Source organism: Mustelus asterias, chromosome 12 (assembly GCF_964213995.1).
Source record: "Mustelus asterias chromosome 12, sMusAst1.hap1.1, whole genome shotgun sequence".
NCBI classification, from domain to species: Eukaryota; Metazoa; Chordata; class Chondrichthyes; order Carcharhiniformes; family Triakidae; genus Mustelus; species Mustelus asterias.
The window spans coordinates 58529419-58554750 of record NC_135812.1 but is presented as its reverse complement, the minus strand read 5'-3'; the positions used below and the strand labels follow the sequence as shown (position 1 = coordinate 58554750).

Genomic DNA, 25332 nt, shown 5'->3' with positions numbered 1-25332 from the left:
ATACAAAGATATATAGAGGGACAGATAGTATTGAGGAAGAGGGGGGCTGCAGAACGACTTGGACAGGTTAGAAAGTGGGCAAATAAGTGGCAGATGGAATACAATGTGGAAAAGTGTGAGGTTATGCACTTTGGAAGGAGGAATGGAGGCAAAGACTATTTCCTAAATGGGGAAATGCTTAGGAAATCAGAAACACAAAGGGACTTGGGAGTCATTGTTCAAGATTCTCTTCGGGTTAACGTGCAGGTTCAGTCGGCAGTTAGGAAGGCAAATGCAATGTTAGCATTCATGTCGAGAGGGCTAGAATACAAGAGCAGGGATGTATTTCTGAGACTGTATAAGGCTCTGGTCAGACTGCATTTGGAGTATGGTGAACAGTTTTGGGCCCCATATCTGAGGAAGGATGTGTTGACCTTGGAAAGGGTCCAGAGGAGGTTCACAAGAATGATCCCTGGAATGAAGAGCTTGTCATATGAGGAACAGTTGAGGACTCTGGGTCTGTACTCATTGGAGTTTAGAAGGATGGGGGGGATCTTATTGAAACTTACAGGATACTGCGAGGCCTGGATAGAGTGGACGTGGAAAGGATGTTTCCACTAGTAGGAAAAGCTAGAACCAGAGGGCACAACCTCAGGCTATAGGGACGATCCTTTAAATCAGAAATGAGGAGGAATTTCTTCAGGCAGAGAATGGTGAATCTGGAACTCTTAGTCGCAGAAGACTGTGGAGGCCAGGTCATTGAGTGTCTTTAAGAAAGAGATAGATAAGTTGTTGATTAATAAGGGGATCAGGGGTTATGGGAAAACGGCAGGAGAAAGGGGATGAGAAAAATATCAGCCATGATTGAATAGCAGAGCAGAATTGATGGGCCAAGTGGCCTAATTCTGCTCCCATGTCTTATGGTCTTATAGGAGTTCACGTGGAGCCAGCTCAGAAGGTTACCTTGCTTGATCGAGCCTTGGCTGGAGAGGTGGGGGGGCGTGGGGGTTGTGGGAGGTGCCTCCATCACTGGACCTCTTTTCACATTGGGTGCTCCTCTCCGAGGTCTGATATCTCCCTGGTACCACCCACTTCCATCCCCATGTCCCAAGGTTCTATCCCCTGCCAAGCCTTGCCATCAAGGTCTCTACTGCCTCCCCCCACCATGCCTTCTCCCCACCATCGTGAGACCTTGTACCCAGCTGGTCCTGTGGGACTGCCTATAATCCCAACAGTGGCCACCACTAACTGTGATGCAGCTGGCATGGCAGTGCAGCCAGCTAATCAGACTGGCTAACAACTCTCTGAGGTGGTGGGGGGGAAGTCCTGGCTCAGGTTCCTGTGGAGCTGTTGTGATTGGTGGGGACATGTTGCCCAGCAACTTTTTTGACGGTGGGATGGGAAACGTCCTAACGATCCTGCCCCTGGAGACCAAACACAAGACATTCGGCCTGATTTTAACATTGTGCTGTGCCCGTTTTTGGGTGCGAAAACTTGGTAAAGTCGGGCGCGAGGCGATTAGCACAATTCGCGCCCACACAGATTCCCATTTTACCAAGGCCCGAAAATGGCCACGATCGGAACCGCGCCCGAAACAGGCGCGACATCAATTTAAATGTATTTGCATGCATTTAAATTGGCTTAATGTGCTGGACGCCCAATCTTACCTACATTTCCCCCTTTACCATCGCGTTCGCCCATCCAAATTCGGCACAAAACAGACATGCTCGGCAAAGGTCTGTTTTGGGCGCTCCAGCTTTTGAAGAGGTGAGTTCAGCGCTTCCAGCGGCTCTCTGACTCAGATCGGTGGTGTGGCGGGGAGAGGGGGGGCGGGTGGGAGGAGGAGGGAGGCGGGTCAGATGTATCTCTGGTGGTGGGGGGAGAAGGGAGGCCCAATCATTCTCTGGTGCAGGAAGGGGGAGGGAGGCCAGATGGGTCACTGGCGGGGAGGTGCGGGGAGGGGGGGGCGGGAATGGTAGGAGGGAGGCCCGATCATTCTCTGGTGGGGAGGAGGAGGGAGACCAGATTGCTCTCTGATGGGGTGGGGGGTGGAGAGGGGGGAGGCCTGATCATTCTCTGGTGGGTGGGGGGGTGGGGGTGGGGGAGTGCCCGATCAATCTCTGGTGGGTGGGTGGGTGGGGAGAGGGCGATCATTCTCTGGTGGTAGGGGAGGCGGGCCAGATCGTTCACTGGTGGGGGGGTGGAGGAGGAGGAGGGAGGCAGGCCATATGGTTCTCTGGTGGGGGAGGAGGAGGGAGGCAGACCCGATGGATCTCTGGTGGGGGGGAGGGGGCGGGGGGGGCAGAGACATGGGGGGGTCCGCTGCCACTCCGCCTGCGATTGGTGGGGACAAGGGGGGTCCGCTGCCACTCTATGGGCGATCGGTGGGGGGGGAAGGGGGGTCTGCTGCCACTCTGCAGGCAATCGGCGGGGGGGGGGAAGGGGTGGCAGAGAGTCACGATCGGTCTGGGTAGCGGGGAGGGGGGTTGTGGATAAGGGGGACAATTATGTTGTGGGGGTGGGATGATGTCTGTGGGGGCCATTGCTCCGGGCCTTTTTTGCGGCCCAGGAGCGATGTGACATGGGAGCGTTTTTCAAAATTTTTTTTCACTGGGCATGTGCAGTTGAAAGCTCCGATCGGAGCAGCAGTGTTTCAGGCGCGATAAGCCCCGCCCACAGTGCGATTCAGACTCGCGATTATTTTTTCAAGCTGAGTGCGTATGGGGGCGCCTGAGAACAGGTTTCCAAGTCGGATCTGAATTACGCCCAGACTCAGCACTTAGAATCAAAATGGTAAAATCGCTCTCATTGTGTCATAAACACATGAACACAGACCGTAAACACTCACAAATACATTGACACAATACATGCAGCAACACAAAAACATACACTTTAGCATGTACACAGTGATGTGAGAATAATGCAAACACAGACACAATGCATAGATATATACATAAACTGTTTAAATAGACATTCATGATGACAAATAAATGCAGATTCAGCCACAAATGTATTCATATGAACACAGACAGTTAAACAAATACAGTGACTTGAGTTTATTGAGATTTGTGTGCAGCAAATAGACACAAACATGAAGAAAATTATTCCCAGAAACTTAACACATTCACTGATAAGCAAATATGTACATAGAGGGACATATATAAACACATACATAAAAACACGCACACACATACACGGAGATACAGATACACACAACTACATGGATGCAATCATGGATAAACTGCGCATGATCTTTCTTTCCTTTGCTACAAGCAGCAGTAGGGGAGCAGGGACTTACACCTGTTCTTGGTGTGTGGGAAAAACTGTCAATCCCATGTTTCCCTGAGGTAACCATATTTCTTTTTATTCATTCACAGAGTGTCAGCGCTGTTGGAAAAACCAGTATTTGTTGCTCATCCCCAACTGCCTCTGATCCTCTGGAGTCCGTTTGGTGTAGGTACACCTATAGTGCTGTTAGGGAAGGAGTTCCAGCATTTTGACCCAGTGACAGTGAAGGAACAGTGATGTATTTCCAAGCCAGGATGGTGTGTCATTTGGAGAGGCAACATGGTGCGAATCTGGAGTCAAGTCTAGGCAGGGGTGGATTTACAGTTAGGGTGTGGGTGGGTGGGGGGGTGCGGGGGTAGGGTGGCTGTGCTCAGCTTCATTTCTCCTCGCTCCCCCTCCAAGCCCCCACTCTTGAACTCAAAGTCTCAAGCGAAGAATATTCACAAATTGATGAGTGCTTCTTCACTTGTAAGAGCATGTCTTCATGAAGAATTGCCATGTTAAATTTACTTCCTATCTGAATGATGGTAATGATGGTAAATGTTGCGATGCAAACATGGAACTGGCCTTCACTCTCTGTAATTAACCAGCATAATTCAGGGTGTACCTTTTCTTTGCTTTGTTTGCTGTATGTGATCCGCTCAAACCCACTCACTCAATATGATCCCCTCCAAATTGCTCACACTGACTCCTCCAGCCCATTCAACTGATCTATTTTGGCCTGCTCTCTCACTAGAGAGTTGACAAGTTCTCTGGAGAACTTGTCAATTCCTTCATTAATGATCTCTCTGGGAGAGCAGAAGGAGCTGAATATGGCAATTTAAAGTCTGAGCTCATCCAAAACATCATCATATTGCAAATGACTTACTTTCTGACCTTCTACAAGCTAAAAATGATCTTATCCATGACCAGGCTATCCGGTTAATTAGACTGTCTGAGCCACATGAACAACACAGGACTTTCCTAAGGGGAGAGAACACTTAGTGGGGCAGAGACCACCCCTCAGACCATCATATCAAGTCACAAAACCTCAGGGACCACCCAAATCAGAGAAAGCAACCCCTGACCCACCCAGCACAGTGACCTTGCTAGCACTGTAATGCAAAGCACCATGACAGGAAAGATCAGTGTCCTGTGAGTACTGCCCAATGCTTCCACTGTTACAGACAGGGACACTTTGGTAAACTGTGCAAATAAAAAACACAACACTGCACAGGCATCCCAAAGGTCATCCACGAAGTCAACACCAAAACCCAGAAGACGCACAGCTATTCTTCTTGGGGACATCAGGGAATGTGGTTCTTCATTTTGGAATGCTGGTATTCTGGCAACTGTTCATCAGATTGAGGTGCCAGAGTGACAGTCCTGTCAGATGAGGAACCATAGTTCCAAGGGCATTGCATTTGAACGACAGATAGTCCACCTTATGGAGCAGGAGATGTCTGACTCCCTGTTCTCAGCATGACCCTTGAAGCACTGAACTATGCTGACAAACAAATCTTTGGTTTGATGTATGTCATCCGCAATTGGCCTTTTTCTCATCTGAGCAGAGATGCCTGCATAGCCCTTGATCTTCTCCAGCCAGCAGAAGATGTCAAGACTACCCCAGAGTCGTCAGCCAGCCAGAACAGCACAGTACTGAGTCCTCAAACACTAAAGCATATGCAGACCTCGATTTCATCTGTGATCTCTTGTCTTCGTTTGCAGAGCAGGTTTGTCCACCATGAAGTCCTGGATAATTCCCAGTGGTCAGACCAACCTACCCCACACAAGATTACCATGGCACCCCCGGTAAAAATGGTATCAGAGAAGTATCAATAGTGTGAAGATCCTCCACCTCCAACGAAGATGATGGTACAGTCAGTAGACACAGCAACCACTGTGCACACACAGCCGCTTTCAGCCAACATGCCAAACCCATCAAGGATGTTGGGACCTGGTAGCAGTTACGTTCCGTCGACAAGAAAAAGCAGAGGTGAGCATTCTACTCAATCCTCTTGTCACAGGAACGTTCTTCCTCAGCCTCAGAGAGCTTCCAGGTGGCTTAAGTGGGAAAGAGAGAGAAAAAAACACCGGCGAGTAGGTGAATACTATTTTCATCCACCCTGCAAGAACTGGTCCGGAGTAACGACAGCCATAGACTACCAAGCCAGCCAGAACAAGCAGGCAATGGAAAACTGTATGAAACCACACCCAAACACCAGTCCAACCTCTGAGCCAACAATAAGAACATGCAACACCAGAGCATACCACTCTCCTGACAGAACAGCGAATAAGATATGAAAGGGTTATAAGGTCTCTAGATCGCCTGAACCTCTAACCTCAAGCACTTGAAGGGAGGAGATGAGGCCATGAGAATGTTATTAATGTTGTTAATATTAATACCGTAGTAGCAATAATGTTAGAATAGCAAAAGGTTGTAAGATAATGTTAATGCACAAGACTTAGAACAATGTAAGACTTGGAAGTAAACTAAAGTAACTATATTCCAATTCCAATTCTCTTCCCGCACTTGGTGGCGCACTTTTGTCCGTGTCCATAGCGAGTAATTCCCGGAACAGGTCACTACTCTGTCACCAAAATAAATATATCCATAGGATAAAGACTTGGGGAGGTATAATAGAAAGGTCTGGTACATAGAGGGTTAATGTGGGACTGAGTACAGTCTCTCCCACACATGACCCAGGTCAGTCTGGATATGGATACAGCCAGGTTAGAATGGGGTCAGCTCCATATTCTACCTTCTACTGTAACTATGTACATGATTATGTGTTGCAGATAAAGACTTGTTGTTAACATAATCCAGACTATGGAGCCTACTTCATAGTGTCCAAAGCAGGGTTCTTCAGAGGGTACCAGGAAAAGCAGATCCTTAATGTACTGAAACTCATAGAAATCATAGAAACCCTACAGTACAGAAAGAGGCCATTCGGCCCATCGAGTCTGCACCGACCACAATCCCACCCAGGCCCTACCCCCATATCCCTACATATTTTACCCACTAATCCCTCTAATCTATGCAACCCAGGACACTAAGGGGCAATTTTAGCATGGCCAATCAACCTAACCCGCACATCTTTGGACTGCGGGAGGAAACCGGAGCACCCGGAGGAAACCCACGCAGACACGAGGAGAATGTGCAAACTCCACACGGACAGTGACCCAAGCCGGGAATCGAACCCAGGTCCCTGGAGCTGTGAAGCAGCAGTGCTAACCACTGTGCTACCGTGCTGACTGTGCTGACTGTGTTCTGGAAAGAAATGCCAAATACGATGTACATATCCAAAGAGGAAAGAACAGCTCCTGGTTTTAAAGCTGCAAAGGACAGGTTAACATTCTTACCATGTGTCAATGTGGCTGGTTTTAAATGTAAACCAAAGTTGGCTTATAGGTCACAAAACCCTCGAATGCTTAAAAGGAAAACATAAACTTCAACTGCCAATCTTTAGGAAGACTAACAGCAATGCCTGGGATACAGCAACAGTGTTTGAAAACTGGTTTGAGAATTGCTTTCTGCATGAGGTCAGGATTTATCTGAGGGAAAACAATTTGTCCTTCAAGGTCATACTTATCCTCAATAATACACTTGGACATCCACACTCTCTTACAACCACCCAGATGCTCTCATTTTGTTTTCGCCCCTCAATATATAGTGTCATAGAGATATACAGGCCCTTTAGCCCAACTCGTCCATGCCGACCAAATTTCTGAAACTGAACTAGTCCCATTTGCCTGCATTTGGCCCATATCCCTCTAAACCTTTCCTATCCATGTACCTCTCCAAATGTCTTTTAAATGTTGTAATTGTACCTGCCTCTATCACCTCCTCTGGCAGCTCATTCCATATACACACTGCCCTCTGTGTGAAAAAGTTGCCCCTCAGGTCCCTTTTAAATCTTTCCCCTCTCATCTTGAACCTATAATCTCTAGTTCTGGACTCCCCTACCCTGGGGAAAAACCTTGGTTATTTCCCTCATGATTTTATGAACCTCTATAAGGTCACCCCTCATCTTCCTATGCTCCAGGAAAAAAAGTCCCAGCCTATTCACTCTCTCCTTATAATTCAAACCTTCTAGTTTCGGTAACATCCTTGTAAATCTTTTTTGAACCCTTTCCAGTTTAATAACATGCTTCCTATATACGACCTAATTTATCCATGCAATGGGCCAAGGGGTCATTGCATCCTTCAGTGCTTACTATATTCGATGAAGTGTCAGCGACATTTCCAACCTTATGGAAGCAAACAGTTTGTGATTGGGATAATTAAGGATTCATGGGGTGAGGTTAGAGAATCTACCAGAAATGTCTGCTGGAAAAAGGTTAGGCCTGAAGCTGCGAATGATTCCACAAGTTCCTTAGTAACCAAGACTGTTGACTTGGCAAAACAAGCTGGAGGGGAAGGATTTGAAGACCTGGCCACAGATGAAGCAGAGAAGCTGCTTCATTCTCATCAAGAGGAGAATTGGTGAACTGGTGAAGAAGAGTCTAAATAAGGCTCACTTTACACCAAAGGTGATGGTAGACCTCATAAGATCAGCTGAATATTTGATAAAAAACAGTCAGCAGACTATGATACAAAAGTAGAAAGAAGCATTGCCTTTTGTAGAGTGATCGACACTGCTCCTTACTGAGAACTTCACAAAATGTCAAGGCAAAAGATGACACAATCAAGAAAAACACTGGGGATGATTCTGCCAAAAATATTCTACGTGTCGAATTTGTGTAAAATTTGGAGTAAATCACGCTGTTTTTTCAGTGGGAGTTTAAAAAAGATCTCCCACACTCTGTGCACTGCAAAGTGCCCAAGCGTGAATCATACTGAAAGTCAGTGGCAAGGCCTATTCCCGCTGGCAAGGCCAGCAGCATAGTGCTGAGTGGGCCACTTCTCATGCGCCGATCTGTCAGTGCCAAGATTGGCGCATGTGCAGTGGCCCACCTGCTGGCCTCCCGATTGCTGGCCAACTCGATCGCTGGCCAGCCCCGCGACCCCCACATTGCTGGCTCTCTCAACCCCTCACCTCCACGGCCAGATCGCTGGCCCCGCAAACATGCCCAGGTCAGCCCCGACCCCCCCCCCCCCCCCCCAGCCTGCCCTGATCTCCAGCACCTCCTCCCAGCCCACCAGCAGTCCCTCCCCACCTCCCCCCACCAGCAGGCTGCACCCGCCCCACCCCGATGGCCATCCATGATCACTGGCCTCCCTCCCTTGCCCACCGATCCCGGTTGCAGACTGGCATCAGGACCGCCCCCTCCCTCCTGCCCCCACTGATTTCCCCCTAGAGGCCATGCCCCCAGCAGGCCCCACCTCTATTAGGCCCTGCCCCCATTAGGTCCCACACGCTTGGCACTGCCCCATGCCCAATGGGCAGTGCCGCATTGCCCCTGGGCATTGGCAGTTTGCCCCTTGGGCAGTGCCAGGGGGCCCAGCCTGGCATTGTAAAGGTGCCAATGCCAAGGGAGCAACTCTCTGGCATCCGACCCTCTGGGGGGGCCTTGATTGCCCCCTTCACTCCAGCAGGGTCGGGCCGCCAGCTCCCCGTAAGTGGGGAACTACTGTAAACCCCGCTGGAGTTAACCCTTCCTGGCGCGGGGGGGAGGGGAGGGAGGTATGCTAGCAGGCTCAGAGATTTCAGTCCTGGGCCCACTAATTACATTTAAATTGTATTAAAATCATTGCCTTCATATATAATGCTGCTCAGTGCCGATTTCCGGCACGATTGACGGCGCCGGCAATCCAGCGCTGGGAGAGGCTCTCAGGGCAGGACACTCAGCACAAATTGGCCGTGCTAGAGTCTCCCAGCCCACTGCACCAAAAGATGAGTGCAGAATGGGAGAATCGCCCCCATTGCTCTTTTTGTCATATCAACATCTACATCAACCACTTCACCCATTCTATCCATCTCCACTCTCAGGTCAAGTACAGCACAGGAAAACAAATTATATTGTTCTTGTTTTGTTACTTTGCAGGAAATAAATCCCAAATTTATTGAAAACACATAATTTTATTGCATCTGTTCCTTTACACATGTCAAATTTTGGGATGGCTGGAAGCTATTAAACTCTCGTTATAAAGTATATTTGCTGTTCGTGATTTCCCCCTTTGTGAGATTTTGCAATAAAGCAACCCTCGCAAACGGTGGGACTTTTACTGGAATTTTCAAAAAAAAGAATTGGATAGGCATTTGAAAAACCAAAACATTGCAGGGCTGTAGTGAAAAAAGGGTTGGAATGTGACTAGCTACATATTCAAAAAAAGCAGCACAGAAGTGATGGATCAAATGGTCTCCTTCTGCATTATCATAATCCATGATTCTTAATTTGAATGATAAAATTGATCCTGAGGAGCGTCATGACACTTGGTGCAGACTAGATCAAACTCTCACCGAAACCGTGACACAGCATCACCTCAGCACATCCCAAAATGTACCACAGCAGTGAGGAGTGGTCTTTGTTGTAGTGTAGGAAACACTGAGGCCAATTTGCATATAGCAAGCTCCCTCAAACAGCAGCAAGATAGTGACAAGGTCACCCTACCCATGATGTTGACTGAGGGATAAAGATTGGCCATTACACCAGGACAATATGCTCTTCTTCAGAACAGTGGCATGGAATCTTTTAAGTTTTTAAAGTTTATTTATTAGTGTCACAAGTAGGCTAAGAAAATCCCCTGGTTGCCACACTCCAGCACCTGTTCGGGTACACTGAGGGAGAATTTAGCATGGCCAATCCACCCAACCAGCACATCTTTCGGACTGTGGGATGAAACTGGAGCACCCGGAGGAAACCCACGCAGACACGGGGAGAAATTGCAGACTCCACACAGACAGTGACCCAAGTTGAAACTGGGTCCCTGGCGCTGTGAGGCAGCAGTGTTAACCACTGAACTCTATTGTGATCATTATTATTCACTCTAGTTATAACAGTGTCATATGTTTCCCCAATTAACCTCGCAAGTATTCTCACTTGGGAGTTTACTTCAACAAGAGACTCCACCTCCTAGCACCCTCACATTTTCAGGTTTAAGCAGCAGAAGTCCAAATCCTGCAACAACACTTTTGTGCCGGGGTGAAAAGTCGCTATTGAGAGCAGGATTAGGCTGGTACTCCAACCTAGGAGATCCACCCAGAGGATAGCCAGGGCCACAGTCTAATATTTCAGATGGTGCAATGTTCCTTGAGTGCTGCAACTCCATGCCAATCTGTGCCCAGGTGTCCAGGGTAGGACCTGAAACCCCAACACTATAACTGAGAGCAAGAGTGCTGTGAAACTGACAACACAGTGAAACATTGGCGAATGTTTTCATAAACACAGACTCATGCAATGGCATGTACACACACACAGGAACGCACACACACACACAGGACAATATTGCTAACAGTAATACTGGATTTGCCAAGGAAATGTATAGACTGTGAATTTAACTGCAGCACTCTCTTCCCCGGGTGGTTGGGAGTTTTCGCTCTGGGGGTTCAGAACCGTGGGGGAGGGGGTAATTTGAGCTTCTTGTTCTGTCTCCTAACCCCCTCCCCTGGGCTGGCGGCGGGAGGCAGATATCAATCGTCACCATCAGTGAGGACGCGAGTTAATGTCGTCTTGGTAACCAGTCATTGAGACAAGTGGAAGCTATAAAGAGCTCCATAAACAGCAAATAGAGAGAGAGAGAGGAGTTTGCAGTCAGCAGCTAGCCCAGTGACAGCGCCTTCTCGCCCCCACTCTCTCCACACGTGTGCTCTGTTGGAAGGTTGAGGGTTTGGAGGTGGGATCCCGAGTGAGCTGCAGGATGAATCTGAGTCGGAGCTGGAATTCCTCCCAGGTCTGGGAGCTGAGACCCGAGAGTGTGATCGTGCCCATGGTCTTCTGCCTGATCTTCCTGCTGGGCACGGTGGGGAACAGCCTGGTTCTGGCTGTGCTGCTGCGGAACGGCCAGATGAACACTAACACCACCAACATCTTCATCCTGAACCTGGGAGTGGCAGATCTCTGCTTCATCCTGTGCTGTGTGCCATTCCAGGCCACCATCTACACCCTGGACTCCTGGGTCTTTGGCTCCTTCATGTGCAAGGCTGTCCACTTCTTCATCTACCTCACAGTGTATGCCAGCAGCTTCACCCTGGCTGCAGTGTCAGTGGACAGGTGGGTCCCGCAGAGAGAGGGTGTTGCTGGGTCAGGAACCTAACCAACTGGGGCTGGGGGGCAACAACATACACTGGACATGGATGAGGCAGACACATGCTCTCAGGAGAGTAGTTGGGATTTCAGAGTTGATTGTACTGTGGGGTGGATTGGGAGGAGACAGGACTGTGAGGGGGACCGACATGGGTAAGCAGCCATAGACCACATTGTGTGCGTAACTGTCTGACCCGGGTCAGTGTGCGTGTGTGTTGATGTAACTGTCTGACCCGGGTCAGTGTGTGTGTAACTGTCTGGCCCGGGTTGGTGTGCGTGTGTTGATGTAACTGTCTGACCCAGGTCAGTGTGTGTGTAACTGTCTGGCCCGGGTTGGTGTGTGTGTGTGTAACTGTCTGACCCGGGTCAGTGTGTGTGTATAACTGTCTGACCCAGGTCAGTGTGTGTGTATAACTGTCTGACCCGGGTCAGTGTGTGTGTGTAACTGTCTGGCCCGGGTTGGTGTGTGTGTGTGTAACTGTCTGACCCAGGTCAGTGTGTGTGTATAACTGTCTGACCCGGGTCAGTGTGTGTGTAACTGTCTGGCCCGGGTTGGTGTGCGTGTGTGTAACTGTCTGACCCAGGTCAGTGTGTGTGTAACTGTCTGACCCGGGTCAGTGTGTGTGTGTGTAACTGTCTGACCCAGGTCAGTGTGTGTGTAACTGTCTGACCCGGGTCAGTGTGTGTGTATAACTGTCTGACCCGGGTCAGTGTGTGTGTGTAACTGTCTGACCCAGGTCAGTGTGTGTGTAACTGTCTGACCCAGGTCAGTGTGTGTGTAACTGTCTGACCCGGGTCAGTGTGTGTGTATAACTGTCTGGCCCGGGTTGGTGTGTGTGTAACTGTCTGACCCGGGTTGGTGTGTGTGTGTGTAACTGTCTGACCCAGGTCAGTGTGTGTGTATAACTGTCTGACCCGGGTCAGTGTGTGTGTGTGTAACTGTCTGACCCGGGTCAGTGTGTGTGTGTGTGTGTGTGTATAGAACTGTCTGACCCGGATCAGTGTGTGTGTGTATAACTATCTGACCCGGGTCAGTGTGTGTGTGTATAACTATCTGACCCGGGTCAGTGTGTGTGTGTATAGAACTGTCTGACCCGGGTCAGTGTGTGTGTGTGTGTGTGTGTGTGTGTATAGAACTGTCTGACCCGGGTCAGTGTGTGTGTGTGTGTATAACTGTCTGACCCGGGTCAGTGTGTGTGTGTGTGTGTGTGTGTGTATAACTGTTTGACCCGGGTCAGTGTGTGTGAGTCTATATAACTGTCTGACCCGGGTCAGTGTGTGTGAGTCTATATAACTGTCTGACCCGGGTCAGTGTGTGTGTGTGTGTGTATAACTGTCTGACCCGGGTCAGTGTGTATGTGTGTGTGTATAACTGACTGACCCGGGTCAGTGTGTGTGTGTCTATATAACTGTCTGACCCGGGTCAGGTGTGTGTGTGTGTATAACTGTCTGACCCGGGTCAGTGTGTGTATAACTGTCTGACCCGGGTCAGTGTGTGTGAGTCTATATAACTGTCTGACCCGGGTCAGTGTGTGTGAGTCTATATAACTGTCTGACCCGGGTCAGGTGTGTGTGTGTGTATAACTGTCTGACCCGGGTCAGGTGTGTGTGTGTGTGTGTATATATAACTGTCTGACCCGGGTCAGTGTGTGTATAACTGTCTGACCCGGGTCAGTGTGTGTGAGTCTATATAACTGTCTGACCCGGGTCAGTGTGTGTGTGTATAACTGTCTGACCCGGGTCAGGTGTGTGTGAGTCTATATAACTGTCTGACCCGGGTCAGGTGTGTGTGAGTCTATATAACTGTCTGACCCGGGTCAGGTGTGTGTGAGTCTATATAACTGTCTGACCCGGGTCAGGTGTGTGTGAGTCTATATAACTGTCTGACCCGGGTCAGTGTGTGTGTATAACTGTCTGACCCGGGTCAGTGTGTGTGAGTCTATATAACTGTCTGACCCGGGTCAGGTGTGTGTGTGTGTATAACTGTCTGACCCGGGTCAGTGTGTGTGTGTATAACTGTCTGACCCGGGTCAGTGTGTGTGTGTATAACTGTCTGACCCGGGTCAGTGTGTGTGTGTGTGTGTATAACTGTCTGACCCGGGTCAGTGTGTGAGTCTATATAACTGTCTGACCCGGGTCAGGTGTGTGTGTATAACTATCTGACCCGGGTCAGGTGTGTGTGTGTGTGTGTATAACTGTCTGACCCGGGTCAGTGTGTGTGTGTATAACTATCTGACCCGGGTCAGGTGTGCGTGTGTATAACTGTCTGACCCGGGTCAGGTGTGTGTGTGTGTGTGTGTGTATAACTGTCTGACCCGGGTCAGGTGTGTGTGTGTATAACTATCTGACCCGGGTCAGGTGTGTGTGTGTATAACTATCTGACCCGGGTCAGGTGTGCGTGTGTATAACTGTCTGACCCGGGTCAGGTGTGTGTGTGTGTGTATAACTGTCTGACCCGGGTCAGGTGTGTGTGTGTGTGTATAACTGTCTGACCCGGGTCAGGTGTGCGTGTGTATAACTGTCTGACCCGGGTCAGGTGTGTGTGTGTGTATAACTGTCTGACCCGGGTCAGGTGTGTGTGTGTGTGTGTGTGTATAACTGTCTGACCCGGGTCAGTGTGTGTGTGTGTGTGTATAACTATCTGACCCGGGTCAGGTGTGTGTGTGTATAACTGTCTGACCCGGGTCAGTGTGTGAGAAGCTAGTTGTCTCAGGTCCTGTTCTCTCTCGGTGGCAATGGGAACCCCAAATAATTTCCTCTTGCTGCTGCCTGTCACTAAACTCCGGCTGATTCTGTTTAAATCCATTTCGCAAAACTGTGAGCCAGAGCATCAGAATAAATTGTATAGAAATCACCTGGTGGTAACTGTGAAGAACTTTGAACAAGTTGAATCCGAGTCTGATCCTCTGTTAGAATCTGTGGCTTGTTTCCACCGACACCCAGCTACCCTCAGGAAAGAAAAGGGAACAGTTTGTCAGTGAAGTGACAAAATCAGCCACTGGGAAACTGGAGGAAACAACTATTCCAGCCTGAGCTTTTTAAACATTGCCAGGCTCCAGTTATCAGTTGCAGAGAGTGTCAGGCACAGTTATGTGAAGGATAGAGTGTTGAAATAGCGACACGGACGCTGTATTACGGTTATGATATGGAATGAAGCGGTTTGGAATGCACGGGGGCGGGGGGGGGGGGGAAGTGGTTGTTGAGAGTGTGCTAGATGTACCGCCTGTGTGAAAACAGCTGTCGGAGAAATACTTCCTCTAGGAATTTCCTGTTTGCGCTGAGTCTTCACATCTGATTCCCCGTTTTGTTGTGGGGGGGGCGCGGGTAGGGCGGTGGTGTGACCTGATTATAAATCTATGGAACCGAGTCATTGATACTTCTTCCTTGGCCAACAGTCCCTGGAGTGAGATTTGAATGATGTGGAGATGCCGGCGTTGGACTGGGGTAAACACAGTAAGAAATCTCACAACACCAGGTTAAAGTCCAACAGGTTTATTTGGTAGCAAAAGCCACTAGCTTTCGGAGTGCTGCTCCTTCGTCAGGTGAGTGGGAGTTCTGTTCACAAACAGGGCATATAAAGACACAAACTCAATTTACAAAATAATGATTGGAATGCGAGTCTTTACAGGTAATCAAGTCTTAAAGGTACAGACAATGTGCGTGGAGGGAGCATTAAGCACAGGTTAAAGAGATGTGTATTGTCTCCAGACAGGACAGCCTGCAAGTCCAGGAGGCAAGCTGTGGGGGTTACTGACAATGTGACATAAATCCATGACCTTTGACTGAGCCAGTTTTGTATCCACCTTACCAGCTCACCTCTGATCCCATGCGACTTCACCTTCTGCACCAGTCTGCCATGAGGGACCTTGTCAAAGGCCTTGCAGAAGTCCATGTAGACAACATCCACTGCCCTACCCTCATCAATCATCTTTGTCACTTCCTCGAAAAACTCAGCACAAATATTCTGGCCGGTAGGTTTGCTAGTGTCACACGTGAGGATTTAAACTAGTTTGGCAGGGGGGTGGGAACCAAAGCAAAGGTGAATTAGCTGAAGGGGAACGAGAGAGTAGGGCCAGTAAGACTCAGAGAAACAGCAGGCAGGGTGGGATTGCTAATCAGAGAGGGTCTGGTGGACTGAAGTGCATTTATTTCAATGCGAGAAGTGTAACAGGTAAGGCAGATGAACTTAGAGCTTGGATTAGTACTAGGAACTACGATGTTGTTGCCATTACAGAGACTTGGTTAAGGGAAGGACAGGATTGGCAGCTTAACATTCCAGGATACAGATGTTTCAGGTGGGATAGAGGGGGATGTAAAAGGGGTGGGGGAGTTGCATTACTGGTTAAGGAGAATATCACAGCTGTACTCCGGGAGGACACCTCGGAGGGCTCATACAGCGAGGCAATATGGGTAGAGCTCAGGAATAGGAAAGATGTAGTCACAATGTTGGGGGTTTACTATAGGCTACCCAACTGCCAGCGGGAGATTGAGGAACAGATATGTAGGCAGATTTTGGCAGGGTGTAAATGTAACAGGGTTGTTGTGGTGGGAGATTTTAACCTCCCCTATATTGACTGGGACTCACTTAGTGCTCGGGGCGTGGATGGGGCAGAGTTTGTAAGAAGCATCCAGGAGGGCTTCCTGAAACAGTATGTAGATAGTCCAACTAGGGAAGGGGCCATACTGGACCTGGTATTGGGGAATGAGCCCAGCCAGGTAGTCGATGTTTCAGTAGGGGAGCAGTTCGGGAACAGTGACCACAATTCAGTAAGCTTTAAGATACTGATGGATAAAGATAAGTGTAGTCCTCAAGTTAAGGTGCTAAATTGAGGGAAGGCCAATTACAACAATATTAGGCAGGAACTGAAGAATGTAGATTGGGGGCAGATGTTTGAGGGCAAATCAACATCTGGCATGTGGGAGGCTTTCAAGTGTAAGTTGATAGGGATTCAGAACCAGCACATTCCTGTTAGGATGAAGGATAAGTATGGCAAGTTTTGGGAACCTTGGATAACGAGAGATACTGTAAGCCTAGTCATAGAGAAAAAGGGAGCATTTGTCAAAGCAAGGAGGCTGGGAACACACGAAGCAAGTGTGGAATACAAGGAAAGTAGAAAGAAACTTAAGCAAGGAGTAAGAAGGGCTAAAAGGGGTCATGAAAAAGCATTGGCCAGCAGGATTAAGGAAAATCCCAAGGCTTTTTATACATATATAAAGAGCAAGAGGGTAGCCAGGGAGAGGGTTGGCCCACTCAAGGCCAAGGGAGAGAATCTATGCGTGGAGCCAGAGGAAATGGGCGAGGTATTAAATGAATACTTTGCGTCAGTATTCACCATAGAGAAGGACTTGGTGGATGATGCATCTGGGAAAGGATGTGTAGATAGTTTGAGTCATGTTGAGATCAAAAAGGAGGAGGTATTGGGGTTCTTGGGAAACATTAAGGTAGACATGTCCCCAGGGCCTGATGGGATATACCCCAGAATACTGAGAGAGGCAAGGGAGGAAATTGCTGGGGCCTTGAGAGAAATCTTTGTACCCTCACTGGCTACAGGGGAGGTCATGATGTGGAGATGCCGGCGTTGGACTGGGGTAAACACATTAAGAAGTTTAACAACACTAGGTTAAAGTCCAACAGGTTTATTTGGTAGCAAATGCCATTAGCTTTCAGAGCACTGCTCCTTCGTCAGATGGAGTGGAAATCTGCTCTCAAACAGGGCATACAGAGACACAAAATCATGTTACAGAATACTGATTAGAATGTGAATCTCTACAGTCAACCAGGTCTTAAAGATACAGACAATGTGAGTGGAGGGAGCATTAAGCACAGGTTAAAGAGATGTGTATTGTCTCCAGACAGGACAGCCAGTGGGATTCTGCAAGTCCAGGAGGCAAGCTGTGGGGTTTACTGATAGTGTGACATAAATCCAAGATCCTGGTTTAGGCCGTCCTCATGTGTGCGGAACTTGGCGTGGATTGGTACTTGGGACTACGATGTTGTGGCCATTACGGAGACGTGGGTAGAACAAGGACAGGAATGGTTGTTGGACGTTCCGGGGTATAGATGTTTCACTAAGTGTAGGGAAGCTGGTAAAAGAGGTGGAGGAGTGGCATTGTTAATCAAGGATAGTTTAACGGCTGCGGAAAGGCACTTCGAGGGGGATCTGCACACTGAGGTAATATGGGCTGAGGTTAGAAATAGGAAAGGAGCGGTCACGTTGTTAGGAGTTTACTATAGGCCCCCAAATAGTAATAGAGATGTGGAGGAAGAAATTGCTAAGCAGATTATGGATATGTGTGGGGGTCACAGGGTAGTTGTCATGGGGGACTTTAACTTTCCAAATATTGATTGGAACCTTTGTAGGTCAAATAGTTCGGATGGGGCAGTTTTTGTGCAGTGTGTGCAGGAGGGTTTCCTGACACAATATCTGGATAGGCCGACAAGAGGTGAGGCCACATTGGATTTGGTACTGGGAAATGAACTGTTGGACTTTAACCTAGTGTTGTTAAACTTCTTAATGTGTTTACCCCAGTCCAACGCCGGCATCTCCACATCATGTGTTAGATTTGGTTGTGGGAGAGCACTTTTGGAGATAGTGACCACAATTCGGTGTCTTTTGTTATTGCAATGGAGAGGGATAGGGCCGTACGGCAGGGCAAGGTTTACAATTGGGGGAGAGGTAATTATGATGCGATTAGGCAAGAATTAGGGGGCATAAGTTGGGAACAGAAACTGTCAGAGCAAGGAACTAATGAAAAGTGGAACTTTTTCAAGGAACAAATACTGGATGTCCTTGATAGGTATGTCCCTGTCAGGCAGGGAGGAAATGGCCGAGTGAGGGAACCATGGTTCACGAAAGAGGTGGAATGTCTTGTGAAAGGAAGAGGGAAGCTTATGTAGGGATGAGGAAACAAGGTTCAGATGGCTCGATTGAGGGTTACAAGTTAGCAAGGAATGAACTGAAAAAGGGGCTTAGGAGAGCTAGGAGGGGACATGAGAAGTCCTTGGCGGGTCGGATCAAGGAAAACCCCAAGGCTTTTTACTCTTATGTGAGGAATAAAAGAATGACCAGGGTGAGGTTAGGGCCGGTCAAGGACAGTAGTGGGAACTTGTGTATGGAGTCAGTAGAGATAGGCGAGGTGATGAATGAATACTTTTCTTCAGTGTTCACCAAGGAGAGGGGCCGTGTTTTTGAGGAAGAGAAGGTGTTACAGGCTAATAGGCTGGAGGAAATAGATGTTCGGAGGGAGGATGTCCTGGCAGTTTTGAATAAACTGAAGGTCGATAAGTCCCCTGGGCCTGATGAAATGTATCCTAGGATTCTTTGGGAGGCAAGGGATGAGATTGCAGAGCCTTTGGCTTTGATCTTTGGGTCCTCGCTGTCCACGGGGATGGTGCCAGAGGACTGGAGAATGGCGAATGTTGTTCCTCTGTTTAAGAAAGGGAATAGAAATGACCCTGGTAATTATAGACCGGTTAGTCTTACTTCGGTGGTTGGTAAATTGATGGAAAAGGTCCTTAGAGATGGGATTTACGACCATTTAGAAAGATGCGGATTAATCCGGGATAGTCAGCACGGATTCGTGAAGGGCAAGTCGTGCCTCACAAATTTGATAGAATTTTTTGAGGAGGTAACTAAGTGTGTTGATGAAGGTAGGGCAGTTGATGTCATATACATGGATTTTAGTAAGGCGTTTGATAAGGTCCCCCATGGTCGGCTTATGATGAAAGTGAGGAGGTGTGGGATAGAGGGAAAGTTGGCCGATTGGATAGGTAACTGGCTGTCAGATCGAAGACAGAGGGTGGTGGTCGATGGAAAATTTTCGGATTGGAGGCAGGTGGCTAGCGGAGTGCCGCAGGGATCAGTGCTTGGTCCTCTGCTCTTTGTGATTTTTATTAATGACTTAGAGGAGGGGGCTGAAGGGTGGATCAGTAAATTTGCTGATGACACCAAGATTGGTGGAGTAGTGGATGAGGTGGAGGGCTGTTGTAGGCTGCAAAGAGACATAGATAGGATGCAAAGCTAGGCTGAAAAATGGCAAATAGAGTTTAACCCTGATAAATATGAGGTGATTCATTTTGGTAGGACTAATTTAAATGTGGATTACAGGGTCAAAGGTAGGGTTCTGAAGACTGTGGAGGAACAGAGAGATCTTGGGGTTCATATCCACAGATCTCTGAAGGTTGCCACTCAAGTGGATAGAGCTGTGAAGAAGGAGGCCTATAGTGTGTTAGCTTTTATTAACAGGGGGTTGGAGTTTAAGAGCCGTGGGGTTATGCTGCAACTGTACAGGACCTTGGTGAGACCACATTTGGAATATTGTGTGCAGTTCTGGTCACCTCACTATAAGAAGGATGTGGAAGCGCTGGAAAGAGTGCAGAGGAGATTTACCAGGATGCTGCCTGGTTTGGAGGGTAGGTCTTATGAGGAAAGGTTGAGGGAGCTAGGGCTGTTCTCTCTGGAGCGGAGGAGGCTGAGGGAAGACTCATTAGAGGTTTATAAAATGATGAAGGGGATAGATAGAGTGAACGTTCAAAGACTATTTCCTCGGGTGGATGGAGCTATTACAAGGGGGCATAACTATAGGGTTCGTGGTGGGAGATACAGGAAGGATATCAGAGGTAGGTTCTTTACGCAGAGAGTGGTTGGGGTGTGGAATGGACTGCCTGCAGTGATAGTGGAGTCAGACACTTTAGGAACTTTTAAGCAGTTATTGGATAGGCACATGGAGCACACCAGGATGATAGGGAGTGGGATAGCTTGATCTTGGTTTCAGATAAAGCTCGGCACAACATCATGGGCCGAACGGCCTGTTCTGTGCTGTACTGTTCTATGTTCTATGGTTGACTGTAGAGATTCACATTCTAATCAGTATTCTGTAACTTGATTTTGTGTCTCTGTGCCCTGTTTGAGAGCAAATATCCACTCCATCTGACGAAGGAGCAGCGCTCCAAAAGCTAATGACATTTGCTACCAAATAAACCTGTTGGACTTTAACCTGGTGTTGTTAAAACTCTTACAGGGGAGGTCCCAGAGGATTGGAGAATAGCCAATGTTGTTCCTTTGTTTAAGAAGGGTAGCAAGAATGATCCAGGTAATTACAGGCCGGTGAGCCTTACATCAGTGGTAGGGAAATTATTGGAGAGGATTCTTCAAGACAGGGTCTATTCCCACTTGGAAATAAATGGACGTATTAGTGAGAGGCAACATGATTTTGTGAAGGGGAGGTCGTGTCTCACGAACTTGATTGAGTTTTTCGAGGAAGTGACAAAGATATTAGAAGTGCCACTTTGGAAAGTGGCATCATCGGAACAAATGCAATGGAGGCGAAGGAGCTGAGAGAAAGGGATGGAGTCCTTACAGGATGTAGGGTGCGAAGAGCTGTAGTCCAGATAGCTGTAGGAGTCAGTGGGCTTGTAATGGATATTGGTAGATAGTCTATTGCCGGAAATGGAGACAGAAAAGGTCAAGGAAGGGAAGGGAAGTGTCTGAGATGGACCAGGTGAAGGGGATGGAGGGGTGGAAACTGGAAGCAAAGTTGATGAATTTTTCGAGGTCTGGACGAGAGCATGAAGTGGCACCAAAATAGTCATCGATGTACCGGTAAAGAAGTTGTGGGAGGGGACCCGGGTAGGCCTGGAACAAGGAAAGTTCCTTGTCTCTCCCTTTGCTGCCCCTCTTCTCCTTTTCTAAATTTTACCTCTCTCCAATCTCCACCATCCCCACCCTCCAACATCTTCATCTGCCACAGCTTACCCTCTGATTTCAGTTTCTCTGCCGTTTGGCCATTCATACCTTTTATTCTCTCTACGGACTGCCATTAGCAGCCTTTTCCCCTGGTTTCTGTGGCTATGACTCATCTTTCATTCCCTCACCCTGCAGTATAAATATCTCCCACTTTCTCTGCCTTTTAGCTTTGACAAAGGGTCAACTGGACTTGAAACGTCAGCTCTTTTCTCTCCTTACAGATGCTGCCAGACCTGCTGAGATTTTCCAGCATTTTCTCTTTTGGAATCCGAGAATGGCTGTTGCCTAATTTATTTAGCTGAAACAGGCATGTTGTGTGTTCATGTTCTTACTGTCTGCAAAGAACAGAGCCTTATGTATTGATATATGCAGCTTGATTTGATTTATTGTCATATGTATTAACATACAGTGAAAAGTATTGTTTCTTGCGCGCTATACAGACAAAGCATACCATTCATAGAGAAGGAAACGAGAGTGTTGGATGTAGTGTTACAGTCATAGCTAGGGTGTAGAAAAAGATCAACTTAATGCAAAGTAGGCCCATTCAATAGTCTGATGGACAGGGAAGAAGCTGTTCTTGAGTCGGTTGGTACGTGACCTCAGACTTTTGTATCTTTTTCCCGATGGAAGAAGGTGGAAGAGAGAATGTCTGGGATGTGTGGGGTCCCTAATTATGTTGGCTGCTTTGCTGAGGCAGCAGGAAGTGTAGACAGAGTCACTGGATGGGAGGCTGGTTTGCGTGATGGATTGGGCTACATTCACGACCTTTTGTAGTTTCTTGTGGTCTTGGGCAGAGCAGGAGCCATACCAAGCTGTGATGCTTTCTATGGTACATCTGTAAAAGTTGGTGAGACGAATACCAGACATTCCAAATTTCCTTAGTCATCTGAGAAAGTAGAGGTGTTGGTGGGCTTTCTTAACTATAATGTCGGCATGGGGGGGAACAGGACATGTTGTTGGTGATCTGTACACTTAAAAACTTGAAGCTTTCGACCATTTCTACTTTGTTCCCGTTGATGTAGACAGGGGCATGTTCTCCACATTCCTGTACTCTGTCACATCATTGTTTGAGATCCGACCCACTACGGTGGTGTTGTCAGCAAACTTGAAAACCGAGTTGGAGTGGAATTTGGCCACAAAGTCATAGGTGTATAAGGAGTATAATAGGGGCCTGAGAACTCAGCCTTGTGGGGCACCGGTATTGAGGATGGTTGTGGACGAGGTGTTGTTGCCTATCCTTACTGATCGTGGTCTTCTAGCATGTGTAAGTGCACCACACAAGCCCGAATGATAATCTTACACTGGTTGGCAGGTGGATTCTGACAATCAATCAGCACTCTCTTCTCATAAAGTATAAAGTTGTTCGCTTTACATTTGGTATTCTTGGGAATTGTCCTGATGAGTACAGGTGAAATACTCATGTCCAAAGATGCTGTTGGATGTAATCTGGGTTGATGATGGTTAGAAATTATATAAGCAGAAGAATATAAAATGAGAGGCAAGAAATGGGATTACAGGGGTTAGGTCGATTTTATGGCTACAGCCATGATGGGCTAGACAAAAACTCACCTTTCTCTTGCTTTTTTATGATTCTGTTTCAGTTGCAGGTTAAACAAAATTTAGACAAGCATTTTATTGAGAGTTGGGTTTGGAGTGAGGCTTGTGGACGGTTTATAGTGAGTTTTGTTTACTGAGGGTTCAGAGTGAGGTTTACAGAGAGAGTGAATGTAGAGTGGGGTTTACAGAGGGTTTAGAGTAAGTTTTATGGAGGGAGTGAGTGTGGAGTGGGGTTTACGAAGGGAGTGAGTGGAGTGGGGTTTATGGAGGGTTTGAGTGTGGAGTGGGGTTTACAGAGAGTTTGGAGTGGGGTTTACATAAGGTTTCAGTGTGGACTGAGGTTTATGGAGGGAGTGGGTGTGGAGTGGGGTTTCGGGAGGGTTCAGAGTGAGGTTTACGGAGGGTTTGAATGTGAAGAGGGGTTTACGGAGGGAGTGAGTGTGGAGTGGGGTTTATGGAGAGTTTGGGTTTGCAACATAGCTTCTTATTATCTGATGTTTGCACTTAGCTGAATTTGGATTCCATTGACATGGATTGTTAACCCTTTGCACATCATGTCTATCATCGCACTGAATGTGTTCTTATAAAGAAATGCATTTTATTTCTTTCCTCTCATTACACACTGTAATTTACCTATTTTTTGATCTTTTATTACGAAAGTATTAAACCTTAGCAAACATGTTAAAAATGTATCTGCTGTGGTATTAAATCCTTGAAGATCCCACTTATTCTTCGTGATTCAGAATGTCAAACATTTGTCTCCTTTCTAGTAGAGCAATTCCTTTCTATTCATTCTACCACAAGTACCACTATTAATATATCATCTTATATAACTATGCACACTCCATGGCACATGTTTCTTCATAAACTGCCCACATCACAATCTTTTCCCATCAATTTGTAAACTTTGTTAATCTGCACCAATTTCAGATTCTTTCCTTTCCACAACAGTGTCATTTCCTCATTCTGACTGATCTAAGCTGTTAAAATGCCAAGCAATTGTAATGGGAAACTAGATGTAATTCATGATCCTTTCCATAAATCCCCAATGATTTGATACTCCCAGCTCATCAGCTACGACTCTCACCAACTTTTACAGATGCGCCATAGAAAGCATTCTTTCTGGTTGTATCACAGCTTGGTATGGTTCCTGCTCTGTCCAAGACCGCAAGAAACTACAAAAGGTCGTGAATGTAGCCAATCCATCACGCAAACCAACCTCCCATCCATTGACTCTGTCTACACTTCCCGCTGCCTCGGCAAAGCAGCCAGCATAATTAAGGACCCCGGATATTCTCTCTTCCACCTTCTTCCATCGGGAAAAAGATACAAAGTCTGAGGTCATGTACCAACTGACTCAAGAACAGCTTCTTCCTTGCTGCTGTCAGACTTTTGAATGGACCTACCTTGAGTTAAGTTAATCTTTCTCTACACCCTAGCTATGACTGTCACACTACATTCGTTTCCTTCTCTATGAACAGTATGCTTTGTCTGTATAGTGCGCAAGAAACAATACTTTTCACTCTATTAATACATATGACAATAATAAATCAAATCACATGTTGCACGACTGGCAATTGTAATCTAGTTACGTTTGGCAAAAACTTGCATTTCTGTCGCATCTTTAGCAGTAAAATGTCCAATGATATTTCACAGAACCAAAAATGTAACACCAAATCACACAGGGAGATATTAAGGTCGGTAAAGGGTGGGTTTTAAGGAATGTCTTGACAGAGGAAATGCAGAGGTTGAGAAAACATAATGTAGAGACTAGGCAGTGGAAGACACTTCCACCTTTAGTGTGGCATTGTAAACCAGGGATTTACACGTGGCCAGAATTGGAGGAGTAGAGACACCCAAAGGGTTGTAGGAAGTTACGGAGATATGGAGGAGTGTGGGGGAATTTGAAAACCAATGTGAAAATTTTAAAATCAAGGCACTGTGCACCACTAAGGGGAGATGGGTAAAGACAGTTTGGTGCAAGTTAGGATGTGGGCAGCGAGTTTTCGCTGAGGTACAGACGTGTGAAATAGTCATTACTGTAATTCAGTGCAGTTTCTTTTTTAACTCCATTATTATTCAGTCGGATATATGGTAGCACTTGGATATGAAGCACATTGCCAATTCAAAAACCCACTACCAGCATGACTTATGTCCAGGTTAGGGCAGTTCCACCTTAACACAAGATAACATTCCCTTTACTTTGTCCCAGCAATGGGGGATCATCCCTGTGCACTTTAGGCAATTAAATCCTAAGCCGTTTATAAATAATTGTGAATCTGCCGCACACAAAGATAACCTTCTCCCACCATATCCTAACCCTACCCACAGCGGAACATTCCAAGCCCATTTCCCATTCCTTCCATCAGCCACCCTATTAACCCTGAGTGAGATTCCAAACTTAGTGCAACCTTAAAGGACAATATTTGCTGCCCACCAAAGTCTCTTAATCTCGGGACTCTTGTTCAAGCAGCGAGAGGGACGGTCCTGATAGTTTGGGCTCAATTTGGACAAAGATCATTGTGAAAGCCATTGCAGTTCCTTCGCTATGTTTCTTCATTGTTCACAGCTCTGGGTATAATCAAAGGGCAATTGG

The 25332-nt window shown here is 47.3% G+C and overlaps 1 protein-coding gene across 1 annotated transcript in view; it reads left to right on the top strand.

Moving 5' to 3' along the window:
* The first annotated feature begins 11047 nt into the window (after positions 1-11047).
* Positions 11048-25332, top strand: part of LOC144502030 (galanin receptor 2a-like) — a 28342-nt gene continuing 14057 nt past the window's right edge. The window contains exon 1 of the mRNA XM_078226044.1: positions 11048-11400. Within this exon, the coding sequence (XP_078082170.1) occupies positions 11048-11400 (353 nt within the window). The remainder of the gene's footprint in view (positions 11401-25332) is intronic.